The sequence below is a fragment of the Schistocerca cancellata genome, chromosome 11 (genome assembly GCF_023864275.1).
Source record: "Schistocerca cancellata isolate TAMUIC-IGC-003103 chromosome 11, iqSchCanc2.1, whole genome shotgun sequence".
Lineage (NCBI taxonomy): Eukaryota > Metazoa > Arthropoda > Insecta > Orthoptera > Acrididae > Schistocerca > Schistocerca cancellata.
Genome location: NC_064636.1, coordinates 21,555,551 through 21,583,334, shown reverse-complemented (window position 1 = coordinate 21,583,334; position 27,784 = coordinate 21,555,551). Strand labels below are relative to the sequence as shown.

The 27,784-nt window shown below is 38.0% G+C and overlaps 1 protein-coding gene and 1 non-coding gene across 2 annotated transcripts in view; one reads left to right on the top strand and one right to left on the bottom strand.

Annotated features, from left to right (window-relative positions):
* The window catches only part of LOC126108671 (basement membrane-specific heparan sulfate proteoglycan core protein), a 761,963-nt gene that overhangs the window by 506,844 nt on the left and 227,335 nt on the right, over positions 1–27,784 (top strand). Inside the window, exons 22-23 of the mRNA XM_049913980.1 lie at positions 1,736–1,882; positions 17,736–17,801. Of these exons, the coding sequence (XP_049769937.1) occupies positions 1,736–1,882; positions 17,736–17,801 (213 nt within the window). The remainder of the gene's footprint in view (positions 1–1,735; positions 1,883–17,735; positions 17,802–27,784) is intronic.
* Positions 14,615–14,688, bottom strand: Trnal-caa (transfer RNA leucine (anticodon CAA)). The gene has a single exon. It is a non-coding gene; the product is annotated as a tRNA-Leu (tRNA).

Sequence of the window (27,784 nt, the reverse complement as noted above, 5' to 3'; positions counted from 1 at the left end):
CTATTGCCACTCCATTTCTTCCCCTCTCATTCCCTATCCAGTACAGTTTACATCCTTTACTTAGTGGTTTTTCACCAACTCCTCTCCACCTAGTCTCAGCAAGTCCCAAGATGTCCAATTTCCTCCTTTCCATTATTTCTACAATTTCTTCTAACTTCCCAGGTAGAGTCCTTACGTTTAAGGTGCCCAGTCGTAAACCATCTCGTAATCCTTTTTCATTGCTTGGTTGGTTTCCTTTAAATCCGTTCCGTGATCCGAGGCATGTTCCCTTTTTAAAAGCAGTTGATTTATCCACTACTGGCTTGCTAGGCCTATCGCAGCTTCACCAGAGCCCCGTTAGCCGTCACGTTTCAGGGTTCCCATAGAGCCTTCTCAGCTACCGTAGCGGTCCTGGGGCACACGAAGTCCCCGCTGTACATCGCCCCTATAGGCAGTCCCCTACTTTGTGCCGTTGCCCATCTCCCACGACTTGGACGAGGGGGTTGGACTTATGGGAGACAATATATCAGTATTAATATAATTTATTATATTTATTTATTATATTAATATATCAGTATTAATATAATAAATTACAGTGTTTTCCTAATTATTTTTATTGTTACTGTATAGTGTGTTTATAAAGTAATGAAAGCGAAATTCTTGGATCATTTGAAGTGAGTCCTCGATGGAGTGCACTAAAAAATAATGTTTGTGTTAATGGTGTCAAATAAACTTTTACTCTCAGAATTATTTGGAATTACATTCACTAAGCATTTAAATGTATCTTTCAAAACAACAATACACTTGCCATTATCAGTGTCCACACAATTCCTGTTACTTAATCTACACAATAATTGTGTGTCTCTAGCTCTTTGTCATTCAGTCTGATTCGTTAATGTTCTACTTGGAGGCATAGCGTAAAACAAACGTAGTTTATATATAATGTGAAAGTCATAGCTATTCCACTCAGTTAATACTGTTTACTACTCTTTGACAAGAAGTAAGTGGAAAAAACAACCCATTAAACAACGTTAAGTATAGTCTGTGTTGTCCCCAAAGGCTTCATTATTACAATGTTCAGTTTTTCACTACTACCAACTTCAACATCCTAGCAATTGTGGCATTGTAGCTGTGTGGTATGCGTGTGTGCCGATCGATATACGGAGTAGAAGACGGTAGCAGTGTAAGAGACAGAGGAAAACTTTTCTCACCTGTGTATCACTTCTTGCTTTTACCTCTCTTGACGGCTTAAGTTCACACTTTTTTTTTTTTTTCTTTTCTTTTCTTTTGTGCATGTCTGTGGCAAAGTACATTTTGAATTGTGTATGTTGCATTGGCCTCCTTTTATAATTAATATTAAAAATCAGTATTTCAGTTTTCGGTGTTCACATATTAATTTTATGATGCTTCTGACCCTTCTTTCCAAATGAGAAATTTGAGTAAGTATTTATTCTCCATTTTTATGTCCAAATCAATAAAGTCAGTTGTTGCAATTCAAATGGTCAGTGATTCAGTAGTTTTAGTCTTAGGTTTGGTTTCCATCCTCGCAATTGCAGCTGTGAAAGATGGTAAAGTAAAACTTATTGTCACTTGCAGCAAAATTTGATCCATGGAAATCTGGAATTTCATCCCAGATATCTCACGGAAATTTTTTGTCGAAATGATGTCACCACTTCGGATTGCCTGTAAATTAGAATAGTAACGGTGAGGGTACCGGTACCTACCGCACCGTACGTAATTCCTTTTTTGCCTGCAGCTCCGCGCCCGCCGTCACCCACGCCTCCCTCAGGAAACTGCTTGCCCGGGCAGTTCGCGTGTGCCAGCGGAGGGGAGTGTGTGCCGCAGTCGTCAGTGTGCAATGGCCGACCCGACTGCAGGGATCGCTCAGACGAGAGGGACTGCCGTGAGTATCTGAACTCCTCTGCTCTGCACCATCCACTCACTGCTGTTCTGCCTGTCACTAATTATTTGTTTTAGCACTAGTGTACCAACATTGTGTGAGACAGTAGTGTTAATAAAAAAAAAATAAACTGTACACCATAATGTCACTCATTGAGGGATTAATGCTTTACTATACATTTCACTTTTTCAGAATAGCCTACAGCTGTTGATAAATAAATAATTTTTAACCACCCATTTTGATCAACTCGTTATCTTCGGGTACTGTATATTTATTTGTAGCAGGCTGTATGGCAACATTCTTATTGTGACATTGAATAAAGTAAAAGCCATCCAGCTTAGCTGCTGTTAATAATAAAATGCGTTGATGCAGTTTATTAATCTTTGTACGCTGTCGTAATCCGTGCTTCTGTGTGCAGTGCAATGCGTACTGTTAAGGATCGAATTCGCCCGCTGAATTAACAGTGAGGGTTGGTGTGTTTGCCAGCCTGGAGGTGGCTTTTAGGAGGTTTCGCACATCCCACTAGGTGAATACTGTGCTGGTAACCAAGTTGGATACTCCTCTTCCACATTAACAACACTACATATAGACAGTTGAGGTACACATATTGTGTTCCAGGAGGTTAATGGGGTGGTGACAGGACGGGCATCCAGCCGCCCTTTAAGCTACCTGTGCCAACCCTGTTAGTAGCCATGCTGACCCTGTGGCAGTGCGAGATGGAGGCACGAGAAAAAGAATTTAGTGATCGTGTAACTGAAACCGATGATTGGTAAAGATTTATTAGTCAGCACTATAATCACATAACAGTATGGAAATATTATTAACTGTGTATCTGAAGTGGAAGTGAAGTTTATAAAGTGTTTCAGTTGATTGCTTACTTATCTTTGACACAAAGTAAAAACTATTGAAATTCGAGTCAAGTAAGTAGTAAATCAGAATATGCATGGATTGTCACCTGGCAGTAGTGATTAGAGATTAGAATTGTGGGACGTGTTTAATTTTGGGCACTAAAGAGCAAGGCTGTCAGCATCCATTCTCTATGTAATGGTAGAAGAAGTGGGGGAAATAATGCTATATATCTGCAAACTCAATCATTAAAGTGCTACACATATTGTCCCTGATCGTACCTTTTTTTTATGTTTAAGATACTAGTAAGCTTAATGGATTGTTGAAATTTCAGTAATTAAAGCCTCTGGCAAATAAGTTTAGAGAAGAAGTTAGATATCTCCAGTACGAGACATTTGCTTCGAGTGGTTTTGGGAAACAGCAGAAAATCAAAATTGAGTTATGTAAGTTGCTATTCATTCTCCACTCCTTCCAAATAAGACGCAGAAGCTTAAGAATTGGACGATGGTAATTTGTGTATAAAACAACACTATTCAGTATCAGTCACGTCTATTCACATATTTATTGGAACGACATATTTCAGCAGCTTGCTGTCATTGTCAAGTGCCTTATCTATACCTCAACTATGATGTTATTGTGGCAGTGGAAAGTCCTCGGTGGTATATAAAAGATATACTTACAGACTCATTTTTTTGGTTATAGATAATTCAGCACCTTAACTGTTTGATCCTTATCTACTTAAATTGTTACGTTAACACATTCCTGTTAAGTGTGGAGGTAAAAAATTCTTTCACGCTTCAGAGGAACGTGTGGTATAACAATTGATAAGTAAATAACAGATAGCCACTGGATGGCAGCATGTTGCCAGAAAGCATCCTACTAGTAAATGTTGCAGTGAAAACACGACTAAACCTGGAAAAGTGCTATTTTAAAAATTGTTTATTACATTCATAGACCTCAACCAATTTTGTACAACGTGGACAAATTTAATTTTAAATGATGATAGGTTTAAAGCTGGAAGCATTCAGTCCACAGTTACTCTGTCAGTGTGTGACAGGTTATGGTGTACTGTTTGTTTGTTATAGTGTGATTTTGCCTGCAGTAAAAATAGATTTACAATTCTGTCTAGAAATTGTGCAGTGCAGCTGTGTTTAAAATGGATTCACTTACGTTTTTGTTTTTATTTTGTTGTCTAGTATTTGGTTTCAGGCAGGTGGAACTCTTCCTCAGATGCTAAAGTAGTATCAAATTTTATTTGTTGTTTTGTTATTGCTCTGTTGTTATTTTGTGATATTGTCTGCTGTTTCTTGTTAGTGTCCTGGAGGTTGCTCTGTGGTCTCACTTCTAACTCTGTAAGGAATTCCAGTTAGAACAGCTGTGTCTCAGTTCTGTGTCTCACATAATTTCATTTAGTGGTGTGTAACTCTGTAAATGGCTAATATTGAAGTAGAAGGCTAAGCATCATCTGAACATGCCCCATTTAAAAAATTTAACTTAAATGAATAGTGATCAGGGGCTTGTGAAACAAAGAACAATGCATTTTCGCATTAATAACCGACACCCGAGCGTCAATTTCTGCTTCTTCCCTCCACTTGTATTATTATTTTTTGTTATTATTATTTTTGAATGGAACTGCAGTCAAATCAAGCATTATAAATTTGTGAACATGACAAGAAATTATGGCATAAAAAGCATTAAGTATTGAGATTTTTTTGTTTTAGTAAGTATGAGCCCAAAAAGATGACATAAAGTTGAACTGTTTATGATTTGCTGATGACCTCACTTTTCTTGCCAACTACATTCAAGAAACCAAATAACAAACACAGTCATTAGAGGCAATCAAAATTAGAATTGGAGAATACGACATAAAATTTGTTGAAAAGTAGAAATAATAACACAAACTTGAAGGAGAAACCACCATGGCAGAATAGAATAAACAAATTGATTAAAGCACATTGCGTTGTCAAGAACACATATAACAAAAAATGCCTCTTAGTAGCCACAAAACTGAAACACTACAAAATAGTCACACAGTCACAAATAAGATATGCTAATGAAACTATATTTAAAACCACCAACACTGTAGCAATAGATATCTCATAATAGAAACAAGGATAATCAGAACATGTATAAATAAAAAATACCAAAAAGATGGAGTTTGGAGAATATCTTCAAATGAAACAGTTCATAAAGAAATAGAACCAATGATAAGTATAATGAAAAAGAAATGGATCTCTTTCCTTGGGCATTTGGTGAGAACAACAGAAAATAGAATTAGCAGGAGAATAATTGAGAAGTTACAGAATAGTTAGATCGGCATTCAATGGATCACGAAGATCAAGGTGGACATGATAAAATTTCACATTACGATGGAGGATGTGAAAGACAAGACAGACGTGCTCGAGATACTTCAGGACAAACGTATCACACTAGCAATAAAAATTAACAAACACAGAATGGGAAGGGTGATTTCAGATGGGGAGAGAAGTGCATGATCTGAAAGAATGAAGAAATTTTGGGCCAACAAAAAACAGAAGAACCTAATTCATAATATTGGCTAAAGTGGTCCAGTGTCGGCCACAAAATAAATAAATAAGTATGAGCTGAAAAATGCATCCCTTAGGAGATATGAGCACTTGTTCATCTGTGAAACATGTCTTCTGCAATCTCTTTGCTATTACAAGTGATCTACAAAATACAATAAACAAATGAGGACACATTCCTCTGTTATTGCCCACGGATACTGCATGCAGTTAACATCTGTTGTTACTCTAAATCATATTTATAGTTCTGAGTAAGTGTTGTGCAGTGCAGGCATTTTTCTAATGGAACCAGTTTGTATTTTGATAAGTTAGTGAAATCATTTACAGTGTCATTTTTATTTGCACTTACCAGCATAATATAATTGCATTACTCCACATTAGAAATGACAGACATACTGAATATTTCCTTTCGTGATGGCTCATAATAACAGCCTATATGTAATAGTGAGCAGATTACATTAGAAGCTCAGCTGTTTTACAGTAACAGAATAATGTGTTCTCATTTGTTTAATGTGGTCTGTAGGTCGTTCATAATAGCAAAGAGTTGCAGTGGAAGAGATGTGTTTCACAGTTGTGTAGATCAGAGAGTGCTTGTAGCTCTCAAGGTACGCTTTTTAGAGCCCATGTTTACTGGACTTTTTTTCTTGTTTTGGTCCAAACTGCAACCTCTCAAAATATTGAATAAATTACTTTTAACACCATGTACTTTTTTTTATATAAAAAGAAGTTGTCAAGTTGATTTATTACAATTTTAAAGGTGCCATATACTTCGTATGTACAATTGTTGTGTGTATGCATTTTTGAATTTTACAAATCTACTTGATCTTGAGCTCTAATTCTCCAAAATGCAATAAGAAAGGGCATATAGATGAACACGGATAAGACCAGTTACTTCGTAATAAGCAGAGAGGAATGATGACAGATCATTAGATAGATCTTTGGAAGGGTGAAAGACTTCAACTATTTGGGGTAGCACATAGTGAAAGAATTGAGATAGGCCAGGAAGTAAGGGCAAGAATTCAAACTGCAAACAAGTGAAGGTTTACACTCGGAAAGCTGCTCGAGTCCCGGCTTTTATCGAGATCTGTGAAGATTATCTTCTACGCTTCCGCGGTTATGTAAAGGAGAGACCTGTATTCTTGACACAAAAGAGAGAAAGAAAACTCATGATTTTGAGAATGCTGGCCTGAGATAGATTTGTGGACCAGTGAAGAATAGAGAGATGACTAGGCAGAAAAGGTGACTAAAGAGAGAGTGAAGCAGGACCGGCACATAATGTGTAGAGAAGGCCAGAGCGTCCGGCAAGTGAACTGGTAGAAGAAGGCAGTAAGGGACCGAGAGGAACAACATGAGTGAGATAGACTGGACAGGATCATAGGGGATATGGGTGTGATAGGACTAGCTAGATAAGAATACATGGAGACTGGTAGGCAAGGCAAAAATTCAACTATGGTTAATGTGGCCAACCTAGTAAGAAAGACCAACTATGGTTTGTGTGGTCAGCCTAGTAAGTAACAGTCACAGTTAGCCTAAACTAAAATATTTGAGTTTAAAAATTAATGAAAACCTGCAAAAACATGTTGGTCTTTGTTTCTTTAGTTCCTGATCACTGCCTGCCCTGGGGAAAGTAAATTACTTATATCTTAATTTATCATCATGGGAAAAATATATCTAAAAACAAAGATGATGTGACTTACCAAACGAAAGCGCTGGCACGTCGATAGACACACAAACATACACACAAAATTCTAGCTTTCGCAACCAGCGGTAGCTTCGTCAGGAAAGAGGGAAGGAGAAGGAAAGACGAAAGGATGTGGGTTTTAAGGGAGAGGGTAAGGAGTCATTCCAATCCCGGGAGCGGAAAGACTTACCTTAGGGGGAAAAAAGGACGGGTATACACTCGCGCACACACACACACACACACATATGCATCCACACATATACAGACACAAGCAGACATATACAGAGGCAAAGAGTTTGGGCAGAGATGTCAGTCGAGGCGGAAGTGCAGAGGCAAAGATGATGTTGAATGACAGGTGAGATATGAGTGGCGGCAACTTGAAATTAGCGGAGATTGAGGCCTGGTGGATAACGGGAAGAGAGGATATATTGAAGAGCAAGTTCCCATCTCCGGAGTTCGGATAGGTTGGTGTTAGTGGGAAGTATCCAGATAACCCGGACGGTGTAACACTGTGCCAAGATGTGCTGGCCCTGCACCAAGGCATGTTTAGCCACAGGGTGATCGTCATTACCAACAAACACTGTCTGCCTGTGTCCATTCGTGCGAATGGACAGTTTGTTGCTGGTCATTCCCCCATAGAATGCGTCACAGTGTAGGCAGGTCAGTTGGTAAATCATGTGGGTGCTTTCACATGTGGCTCTGCCTTTGATCGTGTACACCTTCCGGGTTACAGGACTGGAGTAGGTGGTGGTGGGAGGGTGCACGGGACAGGTTTTCCACCGGGGGCGGTTACAAGGGTAGGAGCCAGAGGGTAGGGAAGGTGGTTTGGGGATTTCATGGGGATGAACTAAGAGGTTACGAAGGTTAGGTGGATGGCGGAAAGACACTCTTGGTGGAGTGGGGAGTATCCTGTCACAAGTGGGACACTTTTGTGGTTCTTCTGTGGGAGGTTCTGGGTTTGAGGGGGTGAGGAAGTGGCTCTGCTTATTTGCTTCTGTATCAGATCGGGAGGGTAGTTGCGGGATGCGAAAGCTGTTATCAGGTTGTCAGTGTAATGGTTCAGGGATTCCGGACTGGAGCAGATTCGTTTGCCACGAAGACCTAGGCTGTAGGGAAGGGACCGTTTGATGTGGAATGGGTGGCAGCTGTCATAATGGAGGTACTGATGAGTGTTGAAAATCCTTTTACATGATTGCAAGAATGTGTCCTCAATTGTGCTTACACTTATATTACAGCTGTAGTAAGTCCGAACTGACATAGGAATTAATGATGTGAACCCCAAAAGTATACCCTTGTATTGTATTGTACGGAACTGGGGACCTAGAAATGATGGAGAGGCTTCGTCCCCGCCGTAGCCCTCAGTGGTTCACAACCCCACAACAGGCTACAGCAGTCCACTCACCCCACACCGAACCCAGGGTTATTGCGCGGTTCTGGCCCCCCCCCCCCTCGGTGGAACCCTCTATACCACACAAGTGCAACCCCAGATGTTTGCGGGGTAGAGTAATTATGGTGTGCACGTACATGGAGAAAGTGTATGGGCCGCAATTTCCAACATAGTGTAAGTGAGGCGGAATCAGGGGTGCTTGCCCGCATTTGGCAAGGCAATTGGAAAAGTATACCCTTACTGAGTCATGCCATAAAAACGTGAGAGATCATGTGACTTATGGACAGTAGAATCTGTAAGAGTGCTCATACACACCTATTTCACATTCGGGGTCTTATCTGGTTACCTCCCCTGTGATATTACTCATAGCTTCTGCGGAGTATAGAGGTTATTGTCTGACACACTGAATTAGCTGGAATTTCTTAATTGCCTGTGTGTAACTTAAGCTACAAAATGTTGTTAGTGTTCATGAACATCTAAGCTATAAGTCTTTTGACAGTAAATTAAGATAAACTGTGTGTATCTCTTGTAAACAGGATACAAATAAATGACTCAGCTACTATGTTGAAACTGTGTTTGTATCAGACAGATTCTGAGTGGTGTATGTTGTTTTTGTTTGCAGTTATGACCATTCTTATAATATTAGAGCTGATAGCAACTTCGTAGCTATGCAGTATGCAATACAGGAAACATTGAACCAAGTTACAAAGGTACCTCGCTGTTTACCCCCTGCCCCCCCCCCCCCTCTCCCTCCCAATCAACCAACCAAGTATGAAGTCAAAGAATATACTTGAATTCATAGCTTCTCAACTTGGCACACAGTTTTGGAAACTCATTAGCCTCAACTTATTGTAGTACATCTAAATCTGGCCGGGTTGCCAAGCTCCCTCAAATCAGACTTCAGAGTGAAGACTACTGCTGCTGCCTCTACCACCACCACTACTGAAACAACATATAAATCTACATTTTATTTCACAAGCCAATTTAACATATGGTGGAGGGTACGTTGGATACTGTGATCAAAGCTAAGTTTCAGTTGCTGCTCGTAGAATCCGTGTTGATTGCCGGAGAGATTCTTGATTTCCAAAATGGTTATGACATGCAAGCAAGAAATGTATCCCATTTAGGTCTTAAAAGATAGCTTATCATGAACTCCAAGAACACAGTAACATCTATGTTTGCAAACAAAAGCATAATTCAGTATGGGTGGATTCCAGTTGGAACAGACGTAAAATAAACACAATTTATTGAAATGAGAAACGGTGACCAATTATGTTATAGTTTCATTTACACAACAAATAATTCCTCAATTATGATTATTTTTCAAGTCTATTAAGTTGTTATGCCGAGAACAGTACAGTAACGTAATGAAATGTGGGAGTTGACGTACATCATTGTCATATGCTGAATAAATTGGCTGTGGTTAGGAAGTTTGGACAGCCCGTCTAAATCAGCAAAACCTAGCATTAATAGAAAACATACATATGATGACGAGCTGGTGTGTTGTTACGGGGCAATACCAATATTGTAGTACAACATATCAGTGACAGAGAAAGAGCAGTTAAATTGTAATACAGACTAAATATTCAATGTCGGTATGTGATGTCATATATCCAGGTAGTTTCAACATGTGACACTTTTTCTGGAACTTTCAGTTATTCTGAGAAATATGCAAAATATCGGACAGTTCATTAATTTCCTGTTGTGTCTGTTACAACTCCAGCTAACAACAACGTGTTGTTCAAACTTTTACATTTTATTTGCTGACTGTGCATTACTTAGTGTAAATAGCTAATGCACTTGAAAATTTCTTGTTATTTGTCGATGAGTGAATAAAACTGGAACATAATTGGTGACTGGAGTAATGCAGATGCAATCAAGAGTTGCAGAAAAGACCTCTAGCACTTCGAGGAGTGATAACTCAATAACTATCGTAGGAATCAGACAGTAAACACAGTTTTAATTTAGTGGACATTAATTGTCTGTTTGTATCCTGTATAAAAGCGGTAATGTAACAAAAGGAAAAGGAGTTGTTAGAAGAGATTTACTGTACAAGAACCTGAGGAATGAAGACCACGTGTGACCTCGTGAGTTACCCAATCAGGTAACGAGACGACGACGACAACAACGACGCAGTCACCGCGTGCCTGCTCCAAGGTGGATTTCCGTTGCGAGAATGGACCGTGCATCCCGATGCACCTCAGGTGCAACCGCATGGTCGACTGCCCCCTGGACTCGAGTGACGAACTCGACTGCCGTAAGTCGTGCCTCGGCGTTCCCTGTACATACAGCTGCGACTAATACCGGCAGAGGGAAGATGTCAGTGAGGAGAGTGGCTGAGCCTGGCCTTGTCACCAAGTTATTGAAACTATTGTGAATCCAGCAGAGCCAACTGACAGTACTGCACTTGCTGTTTATATCTTGTTGCTTATCTACCTATTTATCCCAGTCAGAGCACAGAGAGGGAAAGGAACGGAAATTGTCCACAGTGTAAAATCGAACTTTGTTTACTTACAAATTTTTCCCGTATTTCAGTGGACATTAGTGGTCACCAGTTTAATAAGGTAATAAAGATTCTGTTATGTTGTCTTAACTCCTTTTCTGCACAATTATCATTTTAGAGCACTGTAGACGGTGCAGAACTCATCCCAGGCAGCTGTGTTGCCCTCCGAACTGACCTTCCTCATTTCAGTGAAGTGCTTTAGATGTACCAGTCTGTTGTACAGAAGGAGTGCAGTAAGATGGGTCAATATGGAGATGTGACAGAATTGCAGAAAGGAGCTATTGCGTTTGGAAGTGCCCTCGTCCACACTTGAGAATGAAGTTGTCTGACTTGTCGGTGTATCGGACAGTAGAAACGTGTCTACAAAGAATGCTGTACCGTTTGCAGCCATATTACATAAAAGATCCTAACTGACAGGGATCAGAGGCGAGTGTCACATCTTGTCAGTGATAAACAGTGTCACCCATAAGTAGCTGCTGCTGTCTGTGAATACAAATCATTTCCAGCCGGTTTCCGAATAAACTTTGTAAAGAAAAAATGTGTGCAGTAGCGATTTAGAGTCGTTTAGCTCGTAAAAGGCTTTTGCTTATAGTGGCACGTAAATCTGTACTTCTTCAGTGGGCCGAATGACACAGATAGTGGCTGACTGCAGGCACTTTGTGAGGCATGAGTGCACTGATGTGTTTCACCTGTGCCAAGTGGCGGGAGTAGTTTGTGTCACAGGTGATTCTTTTGATGTTTTGAGGTTTTTTTTCTCATACTGTGACTTGGGCCCACTTGTTCAGGTTACTCTGGACATTAACTGGAATGTTTATTTCAGCGTTATTGTTGGACGAGCGTTCTCCTTTCTTTCACATCTTCACGATGAGTACGATGTGGAAACTTTTGTCTTCTAAGATAATAACAGCGACATTAACAGGACAGCACGCACGTGTTGCCGGTTTGAAGAGCACTCGGGCACCCTATCACACTTTGAGCTGGCTTGCTAAATTCCTTCGAAAATGTTAGTGTCTTTTTGGAACAGCAGGCGAAACGTAGCAGTCGACATTCCCAAAATTTGGTAGTCGCACAGGGTCCGAGCATCGATGAGCGAGTTCGACTGGATAAGGCATATCTGAAGAAACTTTCTAAATTGAGGTCGTTATCATAGTTCGAGGTGGGGTTACAGAATTTAATATAATATCTCGAGGGGTTGACTGATTATTTGTCCACTGTGTTTATGGATATAGATAGATTAAATACAAAATTAAAGAAAGTTAGGAGGCTTAATGACAGATGAAGTAGCAGCAGATGTTTGTCAGGAGCTGGTGGATTTAGTGTTAAAGACAGTTTTTCCTTTCAGCTGCATTCTTGGTTACATTGTTCAGTTTACAATGCAACTAAGTTTGGGATCACAGCATTATATTCTCATGTGAATGAGCCCTATGACTTTAAAGAGTAGAGCTAAAAAGGGATATTAGTTTTACATAATAAAAAAATGTGTTCTCTTCTTTGTTGTGTTCCACCATTTCAGTTAAGGTTTCAATTACTTGGTGACAGTGTAGGCATTCGCTGCCTTCTCATTACTGTAAGTAGTCGGCTACCTACCAGCAGGTTGGAGAGGATACAGGGAGTAAGGATTGTAGTGCCGGTTGCTGAGATTGGAGGTAACCCGGAGCCAGCTAACACGGACTTTAAACAATAACTATTCCTCACTGTAAAATATGAAAAAATATTAACAAAGCACCACTACAGTTTCATCACGTCATTTTTGTATCTGCATCTTTGACACTCACATTATTTGGTTCTTAATTTTAATATTGTACATAGCTTGTGATACATTTTGATTAAGACTGACATTAATTTCTCCCAAATCATCATCGTCTTCAAAAAAGGTTAGGTCTCTTGGCCATTCTCTTTCCTTGTTGTATCGTTGTCAAGGTGGCATTGCAGTACTTTTTTGCCCCCCGGTTTGTATACCAGCCTTGCCAAATGACTGTCTTCTGTCCATAAAGCAAGGTAACGTCGTCATTTCCTAGACTCTTCGATCGGTCACAATAAAGTTCAGGAATTCTGTTCAAATTGTGTCATTTCTGATCTCATGTAGTCTTGTGCATTCCTAAACCATGAATTTTCATTTCACTTCCCCACAGGCTGAATCACATAATTTTTAACACCCCCATTGTTTCATAAATTGTTCACGATACTGAAGCGATGTTTTTGCCAAATCATACAGGGTGTCCATAAAGTCCCTTTACAGCTTCAAAATTTTATTACAACAGCAGTTGTTGAAATATTTTAACGTTTCTTTTATTGTAATCAGTGTTTATAGAAGTTTTTTTGACAGTGTTTAATAGACCTCAAAAGGGCGCTTCTAGTTACACAAAGCACATCGAGACGGTACTCGATTTCTTGCCATGTTCTCTGTAGCATAGCATCATCGATGTTGGCAATGGCATTACAAATCCTTTGCTTCAAGTCAGTAATGTCCCGTATCTGTGTTTGATACAAGATATCTTTTACGTACCCCATTAAAAAAAGTCCATGGGGGTGATATCTGGTGAAGGCGGTGGCTAAGGAATTTGACCACCCCCGCCAATCCATCTGCCTGGAAATTTTTCTTTGAGGAACCAACGAACATGCAGTCCACAATATGGTGGTGCACCATCTTGCTGGAAAATGATAGTTGGTTGTAAGTCAATCAATTGTGGTGCTACATATTCTGTCAGAAGGTCGAGGTAAACATCTGCAGTAATTGTTGACTCGTTGAAGAAAAGTGGACCAATTATTCAGTTGTACATGATCCCACACCACACATTCACTTTTGGATTATCCCAGTGAAGCTCCCTAGTCACATGGGGGTGTTCAGATGCCCTGATTCTCACATTGTGTCTGTTTAATGTCCCAGAAACATGAAAAGTTGCCTCATCACTGCAACAAACTCACTTGAGGAATGCTTCATCCTCCGAAAGGTGTTCCAGCATGTTGAGTGCAAACTCTGTCTGTTTTGGCTTGTCATTTGGCTCAAATATCTGTAACAGTTGCACTTTGTAAGCATACAACCGTAAGTTCTTGTGGAGGATGTTATGCACAGTTGAATGTGGTAGTTGCAACTGTCTGGCAGCAGTGCAGATGGACTTCATAGGTGAATGAGTGAAGACATTTAAAATGCAATCAATGTTTTCCTCAGATGTTCTCGGTCGCCCGCTCCCTTTATCCAACACTGTCTCTGTCTCCATAAATTTTTTGTGCCATGCACAGATTGAAGTTTCATTGAGTCTGAATATCCGATTTTGTCTCAATAAACCAGGACACACATTGTGCCTTCTCTTGAGGAGTTGCCATTTTATAGAGGTTCAGTTCTTTCCATCAACAGAGTATCTGAAAAACAAAATTTTAGCATATATGAAAACTTAAGTAAACAGTGATTACAATAAAATAAATTTTGTTAAAATATTTCAACAACTGCCATTGTAATAAAATTTTGAAGTTGTAAAGGGACTTTATGGACACCCTGTATTGCACTGTTGGACATGTGATTGTGTTATATGGTTAAATATCATAAATTTTGTATTAGCCGAGCAGACATTTTCTGCCCTATAAACGTGAAAGGCAGAATTGGTTATTGTTGTGTAAACACCGCCCAGTGTGGATCTCTGTCATTATATGCAGCAAGAAGATGATAGAAACGCACTGCCCTGTTGGCAGTTAATGATTTCTGCCAATCCAGAATGAGATTTTTCACTTTGCAGCGGAGTGTGCGCTTATATGAAACTTCCTGGCAGATTAAAACTGTGTGCCCGACCGAGACTCGAACTCGGGACCTTTGCCTTTTGCGGGCAAGTGCTCTACCACTGAGCTACCGAAGCACGACTCACGCCCGGTACTCACAGCTTTACTTCTACCAGTGGTAGAGCACTTGCCCACGAAAGCCAAAGGTCCCGAGTTCGAGTCTCGGTCGGGCACACAGTTTTAATCTGCCAGGAAGTTTCATTTCTTCCAATGTTTATTTAATGAAAGAAACACATACTCGTATATTACAGCTTTTGTTTTATACAACTGTTTGTTGTTTTCAGCATCAGACTTTTGTGGACTACCAGCGTGTCATCTTGGGAATAAAAGAGTGATAGTAATTTTATTGTATCAATGCCTTTACAATTTTATGTCCATAAATCCAAAATCAGGCTTGTATTGTTTATCCTTGTTAACACATTTTTCAGAATTCCCATCCTAGTCTGTTTTGTTTTGCAACCAATCATTTTCTCATTAGCTCTGTACAAAAGTGACCTTAATTATCACAATTTTACCCTCCTGTGGAGTGTTTCTCAACTGTTGGTGCTTGGCAGGTGTCATCTGGCTTTCATGACGTGAGTGGATTACAAAATTCTACTCTTAATAACAACGTTTTCACTTCACTACAGTTTTTTTTTTCCCCAATGAACTTAATGGAATTGAAATTTTATGGCATGGTTGATTTCGCTGTACATCTTTTTTAGTTTCATTGCTACAAACTTTTTCCATTTTGTAATGAAGCTTAAGACCGCACATACACTGTTCTTGGAATGTACAATGAAATGGAGAGGTAAATCTTATTATATCAAGTAGTTTGTGGTGAAGTGAGTAGCTCTGTAAGGTGTTGGTGGTTGTATTTAAATAATTTAATTAATTTGTATCATTGTTGCTGTAAGATGTGTATTACGTATCCTGTATCTAGGTAACACTGAAAGTATAAAATATCCTCCTTCCTGCAGTAAACAACACTTTTTTGGGTTTATGAGTAGAGGTGTAGGGTTAATATAGCTTTTATTAAAATGCTATAAGAATATGTGCAACTTGTAAAATTGTAGTTCAAATGAACAGTGGAAGATAACTAGCAATTTTGTATTAAAATATACAACTTAATTGTAAAATTCATTTAATTTACTGGCTTTTGCCTTGTAACAAAATGTTAAATTAATCCACGTGATTAATCAGCATATACTGTATATACAAGTTAACAAGTTTCATTGTAAGTATTTGAAAGTGACACTTTTGAATAAACTGTTGTACAGTTTAATAAAGTTGGTCCAAATGACAGCTTAATTTGAAATTGTATACTGACATTTTGTTACTCTTACTGATCAACTGTAGTAAAGTATATATCTAAGTAAAGGGAATTTAAAAAAAAAAAATTGAATGATTTGTTACAGAGTCATTTGAAACTGTACTCACATAAAAAGTGTAATTAAATACAAGTCGAGACAGAATGCCTTGCTGTATATAATGCTTTGTATTTAAGCTATAACATACTACTATAATATTTATTTTGTAATTACTGGAACAATTTTATCAAGTAATTGTAAGTACTAGAATTTGGAGATGTGACATATACTTATCTTCGTGTTACATTGTACAATAATTTTTGCTTTTGTTTACAGCTGTTTTGAGTCTTTCTTGACACAAACTTCACAACTCCACATGCATTGATAAATAGAACATTTGCAAGTATTTTGATATTCACTAGCCACACAATACTGTCTCATTCATTTCGGTGGCTCAGAGGTTGCTTTGTGGATATCAGCGCAGAATATCACATGTTAGAACCGACGTCAAATCATGAAATTGTTTTTCCATTTCTTACTACTTTCTCTACTTTATTGGTCATAAAGATAATTACAGTAACATTACCATGCCATTCCATACGATTGACACCATACGATACTCTCCATTTTTTGAGTGTTCTGGACCACTATTGGGCAAAATTTGGTTTGCAATAACCCTACACAATGTGAATTACATTGTTTCCTTTTGTTTAGTTTACAAATACCTGAGCATTCGGATGTATCCTCTGAGAATGACGATGACGAGACCCAACAAGTTCCCCACACGTTCCGTGAATGGGTGAACCCACTTCTTGGAATTGAATAACAGTCATTTAAGCAGAGGTTTCGTTTGCAGAAAAGTACTGTAGAGCAATTGGAACTAATGCTCAGAGACTATCTGATGAAAGCAATCATAAGAAACTAACTGCTGACTGCAGTGTGCTGTTAACTTATAGATTTTATGCCACAGGAATCTTTCAGATAGTGGTTGGTGGTCTTGTTAAAGGAGACATTGTAACAGCTTTCAAAGTTGTCCATAAGGTATCGGCCTTACAAGAGAATTAAAGTCATCAGCAACTTCTCTCCATGCCTTTACCTTGTTGACCACAGTGATTTTATCCCCCACCCCCACCCCCCGCCCAATCCACTCAGTTATATCTTTATACTGGCCCAATAAAATTTCCAGCAGTAAATCTTTCTTGTACTGGGAGAAGTTTAATGGTTGCTCCTTTTTTGGTTTACTTGCTCTCTCAGTTATAGCGTGACACCTGATAATAAATACTTCGTGTATCTATGATGTATGATAAATATCTGCGGTCGAAGCACAATACTTGTGTCGATAGCTGATTTTAGCGGTGTTGTCAAGCATGTTACATGTTACCTAAGATCAAATCAGAACCTGCTTCAGGGGATCCAAATTTAGTGTTAAGCAATAGAGCTGAGTCCTGAACATATTTCAGTTTCTGATCTTATGTCAAATTTGACCTGCAGTCAGTGATGTTTATACAGTCGGTCCTAAATGTTGTTTTAACATTATGCAAAATATGAATTCCTCAGGCAATCATTTGTTACTTGTAATGAAGGAAGGCATATGACTTACAGAAAAATACCGAACTATGTTTGCTTGTTCCCTTCTGCTTTGTAATCATTATTTCAGTCATTTCTTTACTGACTTATTTATTCTGAGTTTTTATTGTGTAGTAAAATAATGTTTTGAACCTCACTAGAGTCCATATTGTTGCCATGAACATAAAGACTTCCATAGATTTCATGTTATGAAGTAAGTGAGTTCCAGCATTGCTGGATATACATCAATGGTATGCTGATTTCTTGCAGCTGCTGTACCAACTGTCGGAGGCCTCAACCTGAAGACTTATCCTGACGACCAGATCATCAAAGAAAGTATGTACAAATTCATTTGCTTTCTGTGTTCCCACTTTAGTGTGTAAAAAATAAACTTCCATTTCATACTCTTCAATTGTGTGGCGGCATGAGGTTATCCCTTGTATTAAACCTCTCATTAACATTGTATGTGGTGCTAACCAAGTATAGGATTAGCTGTTTTTTGAAAGACCTCTTTTTTTCTGATATTGGGCTCGTACATGTCAGATCAACACCGTCTTCCCATTTTATGGTCAAATGATTTCTGTTGAATGTTTGGTACAGAGGGCACGACAAAAAATACCTTTTTATGTTTTTAGAAAGCATCTTGACGAGCGAATTGAGGATTGAAATCCATGTCCATAAATGTTCTACAGTGGCACTTCAAAGTGTCATGAGCTACTGTTTAGCACTAGGCCACCACATGAGCAGCAAGTGTTTTTCTACACCAATGCCTTTCGTTTACCGTGCTTAGTTCCTTCTGCGGTGTTATTGTGACAGGCATGGAAATCTGAGAGGCCATCTGATGTCCTGAATGTTGCTAGATGCGCTGTGAGGAATTCTGCTTGTGGTCCGTCAGTGTCCAAACTCAAAAGTTTTCTGCCAAATGGTGGCTCAGTGGTACGCATTCTCCCCTGTAGCTCAGACACTCTGTAGTATGATTGCGTGGTATTTCCATTTATGAGATCTTGTCCTTAATTTGTATCTCAAGAGGCACTCTACAGCCTCTTGAAGTTTGTAAATTTTTGTTACAATCTGTATGGTAGGCCATTAGATTTGAGAACATAGTTAAACTAAATTGATTTTAAAAATGGGCATGAAGCCAGGAAAACCGTCAAAATGACCTATAAGTTCCTGGGGATTTATTTTATAGGCAGTGGGCCATTGTTTAAGGCATATTTCTGTACTTGACTGTTTTTTAATGGAGGAAGCGTCATGACTGTGAACACATCTTCAGTTGATTTTTGAACTTACTGAGCTCAGCAAGTCGAACTGCTTATATTTAACAATGCAGCGACTGCTGACTTATGGCCAAAATGCGCTGTGGAACTTTTATGAACAGTAAAGTGGGTGCTGTCTGCTTTATTTCATCGTAGCGTAGTATTGATTGGACCTTGACAAAAACCTTAGTGTCAGAGAATTTAATTTTGTGGTTTCTGGTCCCAGAGCATGATCTGCTACTGCCTGTTTATCCATGTTGCCATGGTGACAGAAAGGAAAGACAGAAAATAGACTTGTGTGTTTATGAAGTAAACAGTATCCCAGCCCTCCTGTTTGTATTGTCATCTTGTTGAGGAGCATTTTTTAATTTGAAAATTAACTACCTGAGGCTTTATAGCCTCTGATGATGTCTTGAGCATCAGGAGATGGAATGTCAAGTACAGAAACTTGTCTTGGACCAGAGCCTACTGCTCATAAAACAAAAGTTGTGAAGGGTGTAAAGTTCAGCCGTGAAAGCTTGCACCGGACAAGCAATACATATTTGGTGTTTCAAAACACAAGATGCCTTTTGTAATGAATCACAAGGCAATACCCAATAAGAAACTATGATTTTGTGATGTGATGAAGAAGGGAAGGGCAAGACACTAGAAACCTTGTGGTTTGCAAAGGCCCAGTGGTTGTAGTCATATTTCCCTATTTCATAAAGTACGTTACTTGTTCTTTCAGATGGGTGAAACTATAAGTGTAACTTACCCTATCAGTTGAATCTGCCCGCTTCTGAAACTGGTTTACATGGCAAACACAAGCAAACAAGAATTCTGTGTGGTGTAAATGGTAGTTGAGCACAAGTGAGCTAGATTCAGTCTGCATTTGGTAGTGTTTGCCCATTCTTATGGTTGTCAGTGTTTTAGGGAACCATCAAAGAAACTTAGTGTCCTCTCTGCTTCAGTGCTAGCAGTACAGAAAGCTTTTGTCTTATATCTGTCTATTTCTGCTGTTGACATATGAGTTACATGAGTGGTGGAATGGTCTCAAGAGAATAAAATGTTGCCGATAGAAGAATATAGATATCATATGTTCTTGAGGAATTTGAGAGTTACACAGAACAAATGTCGAAGGAAAAGATCAGTGGAAAATACCGAAGCACTCAAGAGGTCCAACTGGAGATGCGAGCAAGAGGATAAATTCATTATGTGCTTGCATCAGGTGGTAACAGAGTGAATACACACTTATGACACAATAAATTTACTGAAAGTAAACAAGTAATGTATTACTCTGAATAAAATTAAAAATATGAGAAAGACCTGGTCATTCTCATTGCTTACATTCAAAATAGCTGTGATTTCATGGCTGATGCATCAATGTTGTGTTAGATATTTTGGATGATAAATGTAAGTGATTTGTCTGGGATCACACAACTTGTCCTGTAACAAACTATATAGCAGATTCCATTAAGTAGCCTATGTGAAAGCCATCATACAGATATATCACATTTCATTAAACAGTGGAAACTCCATGTTTGGAACATCAACAGCTGTAAAAAGGATATATTGCTGTTCACTTTAAATGTGATACATCGAGTTGCAGATGGGCACAACGAAAAGGTTGTTACTTACTGAACTTTTGCCCAAAGTCTTTTTCAGATAAGAAATGAAAACACACACACACAAGCAGACACACATCTTTTTTCAGAGTTGCTCAAATTTCATTAATCACATTTTATTGATATTATCTTCCTTGTATACACTTTAACAAACTACTTTGAAGTGCTTCCAAATGTCATTGCAGACATCAAAAACGACCTGAGATCGTGAAGCTATTGAAATCTGAAACAGTCGCTAATGTTAATGTCAACGTTTGCAGATAACCGGAGTGTGAATGTTAGTATTTCTTCAGGTTATGTCGCTCATCAGTAATTAGTGTTCTACTTTAAAATATGCACCTCAGTTGTAATGAGAAACCAGCAGAAAGTGTCAACAGACATATGTTCAAAGTTTTGGAGTAATGCTAAGGAAGGCTGGAGCTGCAATTCAACACATTTCATGCTTACATACAAATTCAGGTCTCAAAAAATTTTCTTTTCCTGTGCCATTCTGGTTACTTTGTGAAAAATGGAGTGCTCACAATCCAAAATAATCATCTCCAATTATCTCAGTTTTGAATCGTGTCTCTAACTATATGGCGTTGAATCATGTGTGCCACTTATTAGCACTAAACAACAATAAAGCCACGCTGACAGGTCGTGTGCGTTATCGCTCATTCCCTTGCTTCTGCAAACACTTGTTCAGAGATACAAGTGAATGGTAGTGAACCCTGGTGAATCGTGGACGGATATCGGTTCGCTTCTGCTCGCTTTGTTGTAAATCGAGCTTGAGAATGCAGATCAGTAGCAAATTGTAATGAAGAACTGAAGTGAACACCCTTCTGCTTTAGGATAATTTCATGTCTTACTTGGGTAGCACTGCATACTGTGACCTTTTGTGTAACTAAATTTGTGTGTGTATCCTGAAGAAATAGGTGGAGAGCACACCATCGGAAATGGTATTATGGTGAAAAATCCCTTCATATTATGTACTGACACTTTCATGTTTATTTGTTGTGGTTTGCGTTTTGTTATAACTCTCCTTTTGACTTGTACTGAAATTTGTTGTTATTGTCATAACAGCAGTAATTGGCACAAAGAACTTCTACACCCTAACAGAGCACCTGCAATATTTATGAGTGCACTAATAAAAAGTAGTTTTTGTAACAGTAGTGAGAATTCATGTAGTTACTAATGCAGTTCTTGGGAAGTCTGATTATAAACAGAACTTTCACTAAAAGAAGAATATAAAGCTAATAAACCACAGAGCTTTCAAGAAATGCTGAAATCAAATGTTCTCTACCAGCAGAACATCAACATAAAAGGAAACTTTAATCTACATTGTACAAAGGCGAGAGTGATAATTAATTGCCTTAAACACACGATACCCATTCACTGATAAAGTTTTTGTTATTTGAAATGTATAAATTATCAGTTACATGCTTTGTTAAACATTTGTTCTTACCTTTCAGTATTATTTAACACCAATGCATTAAAAAAGACAAAAGTACAGTTTTGTTATAAGAAATCTTCAGTTTCTCTTGTACATTTATTTCAAATGGTCTTAATTTCTCTTACAATCTAAGTTAAGAATTGTTCTTAATATTTTTACAGAAGTGTTCTAGTGAACAATCCTTTTTAAGTATAGTTCTGTGAAATAAAACATAATGTCACTTATTATGTAAATGTCCCTCATTATAGTAAATTCCATCTAGCATCAGAGCAACAATCTAAAACATAAATTAAAAAACGCAGACCTACTGCATGACACAGTATCACACTGCCTCATGCACACACAAAACACACACACACAATTTTGTCTAAATGCCTTAAGTCCAGTGACAAGATTCAAATTTGTAGTTTTTTCTGGAGGTCTAGCTTAGCCATTTTTTAAGTGTTACTGATTACTGACAGATCGTTGATACTCAAAAGTGACATCATCAGTGGTGGCTCTAATGACTGAGTGGTCATCATCTGCTCTCCTATGGCTAGAGAGATATCACACTGACACTTGTGTTAGTGGTAGCCTTGTGAAGGCAGAGCATCAGTGATTGCAAACTAACTTTATTTGCAGTCACAGTTATAAAAAATAAAAAAAAAAACTTCCAACAGCTATCATAAGTTTTGACAAATGTCAGGAGGAAGTCTGTTAACACTTTTGAGACCAAACCCGAGCATAGCTCGGGTTGCAATTTTGTGTTAAAGGATCGCACTGAGTTTAGGTCGGGCTGTGATTTTCTCGACTAATTTTGTATGAGAACACTGTATGGGTGTCTCGGGACCTGCTCCTTGACTGATGCTGCCTTCTGTTGCAATTCTAGAATTATTTCAAAAGAATACATTAGCAAACGCAACAGCTGCTGTCATGAATGTCTGAGCCAACATGATTGCATTGATGTAATTTCTTGCATGTACTCATTAGGCTTCACCGTTTGCTGTAGTTCTTATACAAATACATCACATTTGTTGAGTGAGCAAGCAATTTTGGAAGCTCAAGAGGAAGAAATTTCTGAGCAACTCACCTTGCACTTTTTCGTGAGAGGTTACATATACTTTCCGTCACCTTTATTTTAAAATTTATAATCTATTGAAGAACTAAAGTAAATATGAAGAAGCTTGGCTCTTTTTAGTAAGCATTACTCTTGAAGATAAATCAGTTACATATGTGCTAGTAACACTTTAAAAAAGTGGCATAATTGCTCGATTTCCCAGGCCCACTATTCTTCTAAGTGACCAGTCACTGTAGTGTTAACTAAAACTTGTGGTAGTGTTGCAGAAAGTGCCCATAAAATCGTGATCATCCAATCAAAATGCAGATGAACAAACACCTGTTTTAATGAAAATAATTTCTGTTTACAACAGTAATTTCTAAGAAGTATGTACACATCATACAGCTTATTTATTTTAGGTTCACATAAAAAAATTAAATGAAACTTAACCCAATTGTCAGTGTAGTAAACACATTTTCTTTTGTATTTCTCATACCTCTTAGATGTAAAACTCCTCTGGTGCTATACCTTAAGAATATCGAAATCCCAAATTAAAAAATAGAGATAAGAACAACCTTTAAAAAATAAATAAATTATTAAATTTGTGATAAAAGAGAGATAAATGATTGAATGTTGTGTGGACTAACCTAGTTTGTTGTTATTTTTTCTTCCCTATTCTGTTGTGGAACCACACCACATTTTTACAGAGGGTAAGTTGACAACTTTCTTTTTCCCACATATTGTACTATTACGCCTGCATCCGCCACAGTAAAGCTTCAGAAGTAACTCCTATTAATACTTCGTCTGCAGTCAGTTGAGTGTAGGAGCTGACAGCCGGCTTCCTAACACTGGTGTGATGCCGGTTCAACATCTGCATGGGCTTTGCATGCAAGCCATTTGGTTTGTCCTAAAAATGTAATAGTCTGCATAGTAAGTATCTGGTTGCTGTCGTATTTTTCTGCCAGGTCAAGGTAGCTTTCTTACTGTAATGTTTATTCATTTACTTCCAGTTCTCATGCACACCAGCCCTTTTTTCTGGAATTTGGTGTTTTGCTGCTGTGAGGTATAATACTTAGATTGCTTTTGTCACAGAAGACCTCTTTTTTTATGTAGTGAAAGAACCCCCCCCCCCCCCTCTCTCTCTCTCTCTCTCTCTCTCTCTCTCTCTCTCTCTCTCTCTCTCTCCCCCCTCTCCCTTACCCCCACCTCTCTCCCCCTCCCTCCCTCTCCTCCCAACCATGGGTCACAAATCATTGTGCTCATTCTTCTTTCATGAGATACTTTGGCAGATTTTGGTCCCAGATAAGCTTGATATGAAGTTTGGGGTTTTGCGAATGATTATCATTTACTTTTTCTCTGTTAAGGGTATTGCAATATAAGAATGTTTCACATTGAATGTGTTTTACTTGTATTTACGAAACATCATCAATAGTCATTCAGTAAACATAATACATATCTACAATTTTTATTTACAGATTAAAAATAATTTTGCCTGATGAATTTGGTTTATAACTTCCTTAACAGTGACAGTGTTTATTGCACTTTTTGTAAGTGTTATGAAGTCAACATGTTTTTTCTTTGTTGTTAGGAGAGATTCAAGTTGAAAAATACTTGATTGCACTTTCACCGTTTTCTGGTCACTGGATTTTAGAGACCTGTCTTTTCTTTTCCTACGTTTTTGTTTTAACGTTTCACTTCACTTCTGCAGAACTTCACAAGAGATGCCTTCATAGAAGTTTCACTGTCATTTTTCCAGGTTTTCATTCATGAAGACCACTTTTGTGAAGTTTTACAAAAGTGAGGTGAAGAAAAACTGTTTTAATCTATAAATAAAACAATTTAGAAACTTGGTATGGGAAGTCCTGTCAGATAGGTGTTGTGTATTCAGCTGGCTGTACTGGAGAAAGAGAGAGAGAGAGTTTAATGTGTGTGTGTGCGTGTGTGTGTGTGTGTGTGTGTGTATACTCTCATTCAACAAAGGATTCGTTGGAAAGCCAACGAAGTGTTCAATCTTGTTTATGTGACTATTGATGACGTAGTGCCTCTACAAACTAAAGAAATGTTTTGTGCATACTACATTCAAAGAATGACCATTAGTGATGCTTTGTAAATAAAAACAAAACAAGTGACATGTAAAACACTCTTAAATAACAGAACGCTTAACACTGGGAAAATAACACCTACTACTGAAGATAGCCACGCAAACAAACATATTGAGTGTCATAATGGCCAAGAGAAAAGTTTCCAGCAAAAAAGTGTGTACAATAAGATCAGTACACAGGATGCCTTTAAACGTTTGCTTTTAAAATTGTAGAGGTGATGCAAGTTCATGTGCTGAGTACTTAGTGTTGAGAAACGAATATTTAGCTTTTTATTAAACCTTACAGCAACATGTTAAAGCTCGTAGCAATTCTTCAAAACGCCTTAAGAATTAATTTGCTAATACAAACGTTTATCTCTTTTGCATGCGAGGGTAACAAAAAAAGTTGCCTTAATTTATCAGGTTTGTCCTAAATTTTCTTCTGAAACCTTGGGGCACATGTATAAACTTATGGTGCAATTTTAATGAGATTTAATGGGTTGCAAATGGACACTAATTTTCAATTTAAAGAAATACTCATTTCGCTTCTGTGCACTACTATTAACTGCTGCTAGAATGAGCTTTCTGTTAGAAAGGTTTAATTTTACTCTTTATATCAACTGTATTGAGTAATAGTTATTTTGATATGTGATTGTATTTTTAGTGCATATTGAATATTTATAGATTTGTTGGTTGTTTTAATGGGATGTGGGCAGAAAAATGGGTAGAGGATGTAGAAGTTTCACTTTTGAACTACCGTTCATGTGCTTCGTTCTGTTTTTTCCGTGTCAGTGTTTAAGTCCGAGAAGTTATGTTGCTGTTGCTCTCACTACCTAAAGGTATTGTAAGGAAAGAATGAACTTGTTACTGGTGAACAAAGGAAGATAGCTGAAGGTGTGTTTGGTCTAGTAGAAATGCCTTTAGTCTAGTAGAAATGCCTGCTACTTGAGAGGAATTAATGAAATATTTTGAAGATAGTGCTTTTGTCCTCAGGAGTACAGCAGAATGGAACAATAAGGAAAAGTTGTGGTAGCTGAAAAGAAAAAGGTAATACTCTTACCAGTTGAGCTGTCAGTCAAAATTCATGACCTGCCATCACAGTTACAGTTCTGTTAGTACCTATGTTCCACTTTCAAAGCTGGTCTGCGTACATTGAACCTGTGAGGATGGGTCACAAGTAGTGCGTGGGTAACTCAGGTGGGGAAAGTGTTAGGAGAGATCTGAGTTTGCAGTCAGTTCCAGCCAACATATTTAATGTTAGAAGTTATGCAATAGCACATTCTCAATTGCAGAGTAAAAAACATTAAGTTTGCTGGGAAAAGTGGTTCTAAAGTGAAAAATTTGCTCCAGACATTAAAAAAAATGAATGCTGTGGTGGTCACAACTATATCACGATCCAAAACAAGTTTCTTTTGAGGGGAAAAAAAGTATTTCTACTGGGGAAAATCTTATATATCTGAACATTCACAGGTGCAGTGCAGATTAAACAAACAGTTTGCGAGCTAACTAAATAAGCTTTCTTTCGTTTAACAAAAGTGCAGGTGATTTCTGATTTTAAAGAACAGATAGGAAGTGTGAGCAGTGCAAATTTATCAGTGTGTGCTTAAAATGTTGAACATTTTGCTCTTTGATATTCTTGTTGCAAGAGAAATACTATGAAGGTTGTGTACAGTCTTATTCACTTTATATTCTTGGCTTGGATTACATGCTTAGTGCAACACTAGGAAGGCATATTTTAATGTGGGAAATGCAAAGATCTTTTCAAAGAAAAGGGAAATTTGAACAGTTTTTCAAATCAGTGTGAAAGGTGAACATGTTTCAAAGTAAAGGATATAGTAAACCGTCTTTTGAAGTAATGGGAAATATTGGACTATTTAGTTAACTCTTATTGAACTTGTGTTCATTTGAAACATAAATGCTGCTCTCAAGCATGTAAACATTCAGTATTGCATCAAGAAGTTCTGCCAAATGGGAGCACTGTGCATGAAATTTAATTTAAATTGGGAGCAGTAATACCGATGGTATTCTGCCTCTTGTGCCAAAACCATAATCATATAACCACATTATGGGAAAGCACAAGAAGCCTAAATTCACTATAAACTGATTTGAAGTAGTTGTTATTTGACAGCAAGTGTGACTGCTCCTGCCAAAAATACAGCAATGGCAGCTGTATGCTACTGCCATTACGGGCTTTTGCTGTGCTGAGACTTCGCTGCACAAAGTGCTGTGCCCATCAGTTGTCAAGTAGAACACTCGTCTGGACGTGAAAAGTTCACTTGTTTCAGGAACAAATGTAATTCCATATTTAGTGTTAAAATGTAAGCTCAACCACCTTTCACAGCGCAAAAATGCTAGAACTGATGTATTTCGAAGCAAAGGCTTCCGCCTTCAAAATGCATCAGTCGCTGTGCTTTTGCATTGTGAAAGGTGATTGAGCCTACATTTTAACATCGAGTTTTAACAACCGTGACTTGCATCCATCATGGATGAAATCATTAAGAAAATATTTTTGAGATGCTTAGAGATCTATACCATAACCTTATTTCAGAATTTTTATTTGATTTTTGAAGCTTAAACACATAGCAAATGTAATGTGGTACACAACTTTAAATAGACCCATTTCCAAATGAGGTATTTTGGTTATCCGCAAAAAAGAAACTTATTTAAAAGAGCTCACTAATTTTTGAGATATGACATCATAAGTTTGCAACTGTATCTCAGATGGAAAAATTTAATCCATTCAAAAATTAACGTAAAGCTGGCACTAATTAAATTTAAGAACAGATTTTTGACATGTTTAGGAGCACTATAGAAACTTATACCATATGGGAAATTAGAATTTTCACATGCTTGTTATGAGATAAATGCCAAAGCTAATACGTAGCAAATGCAATGTGATATGAATTTTTTG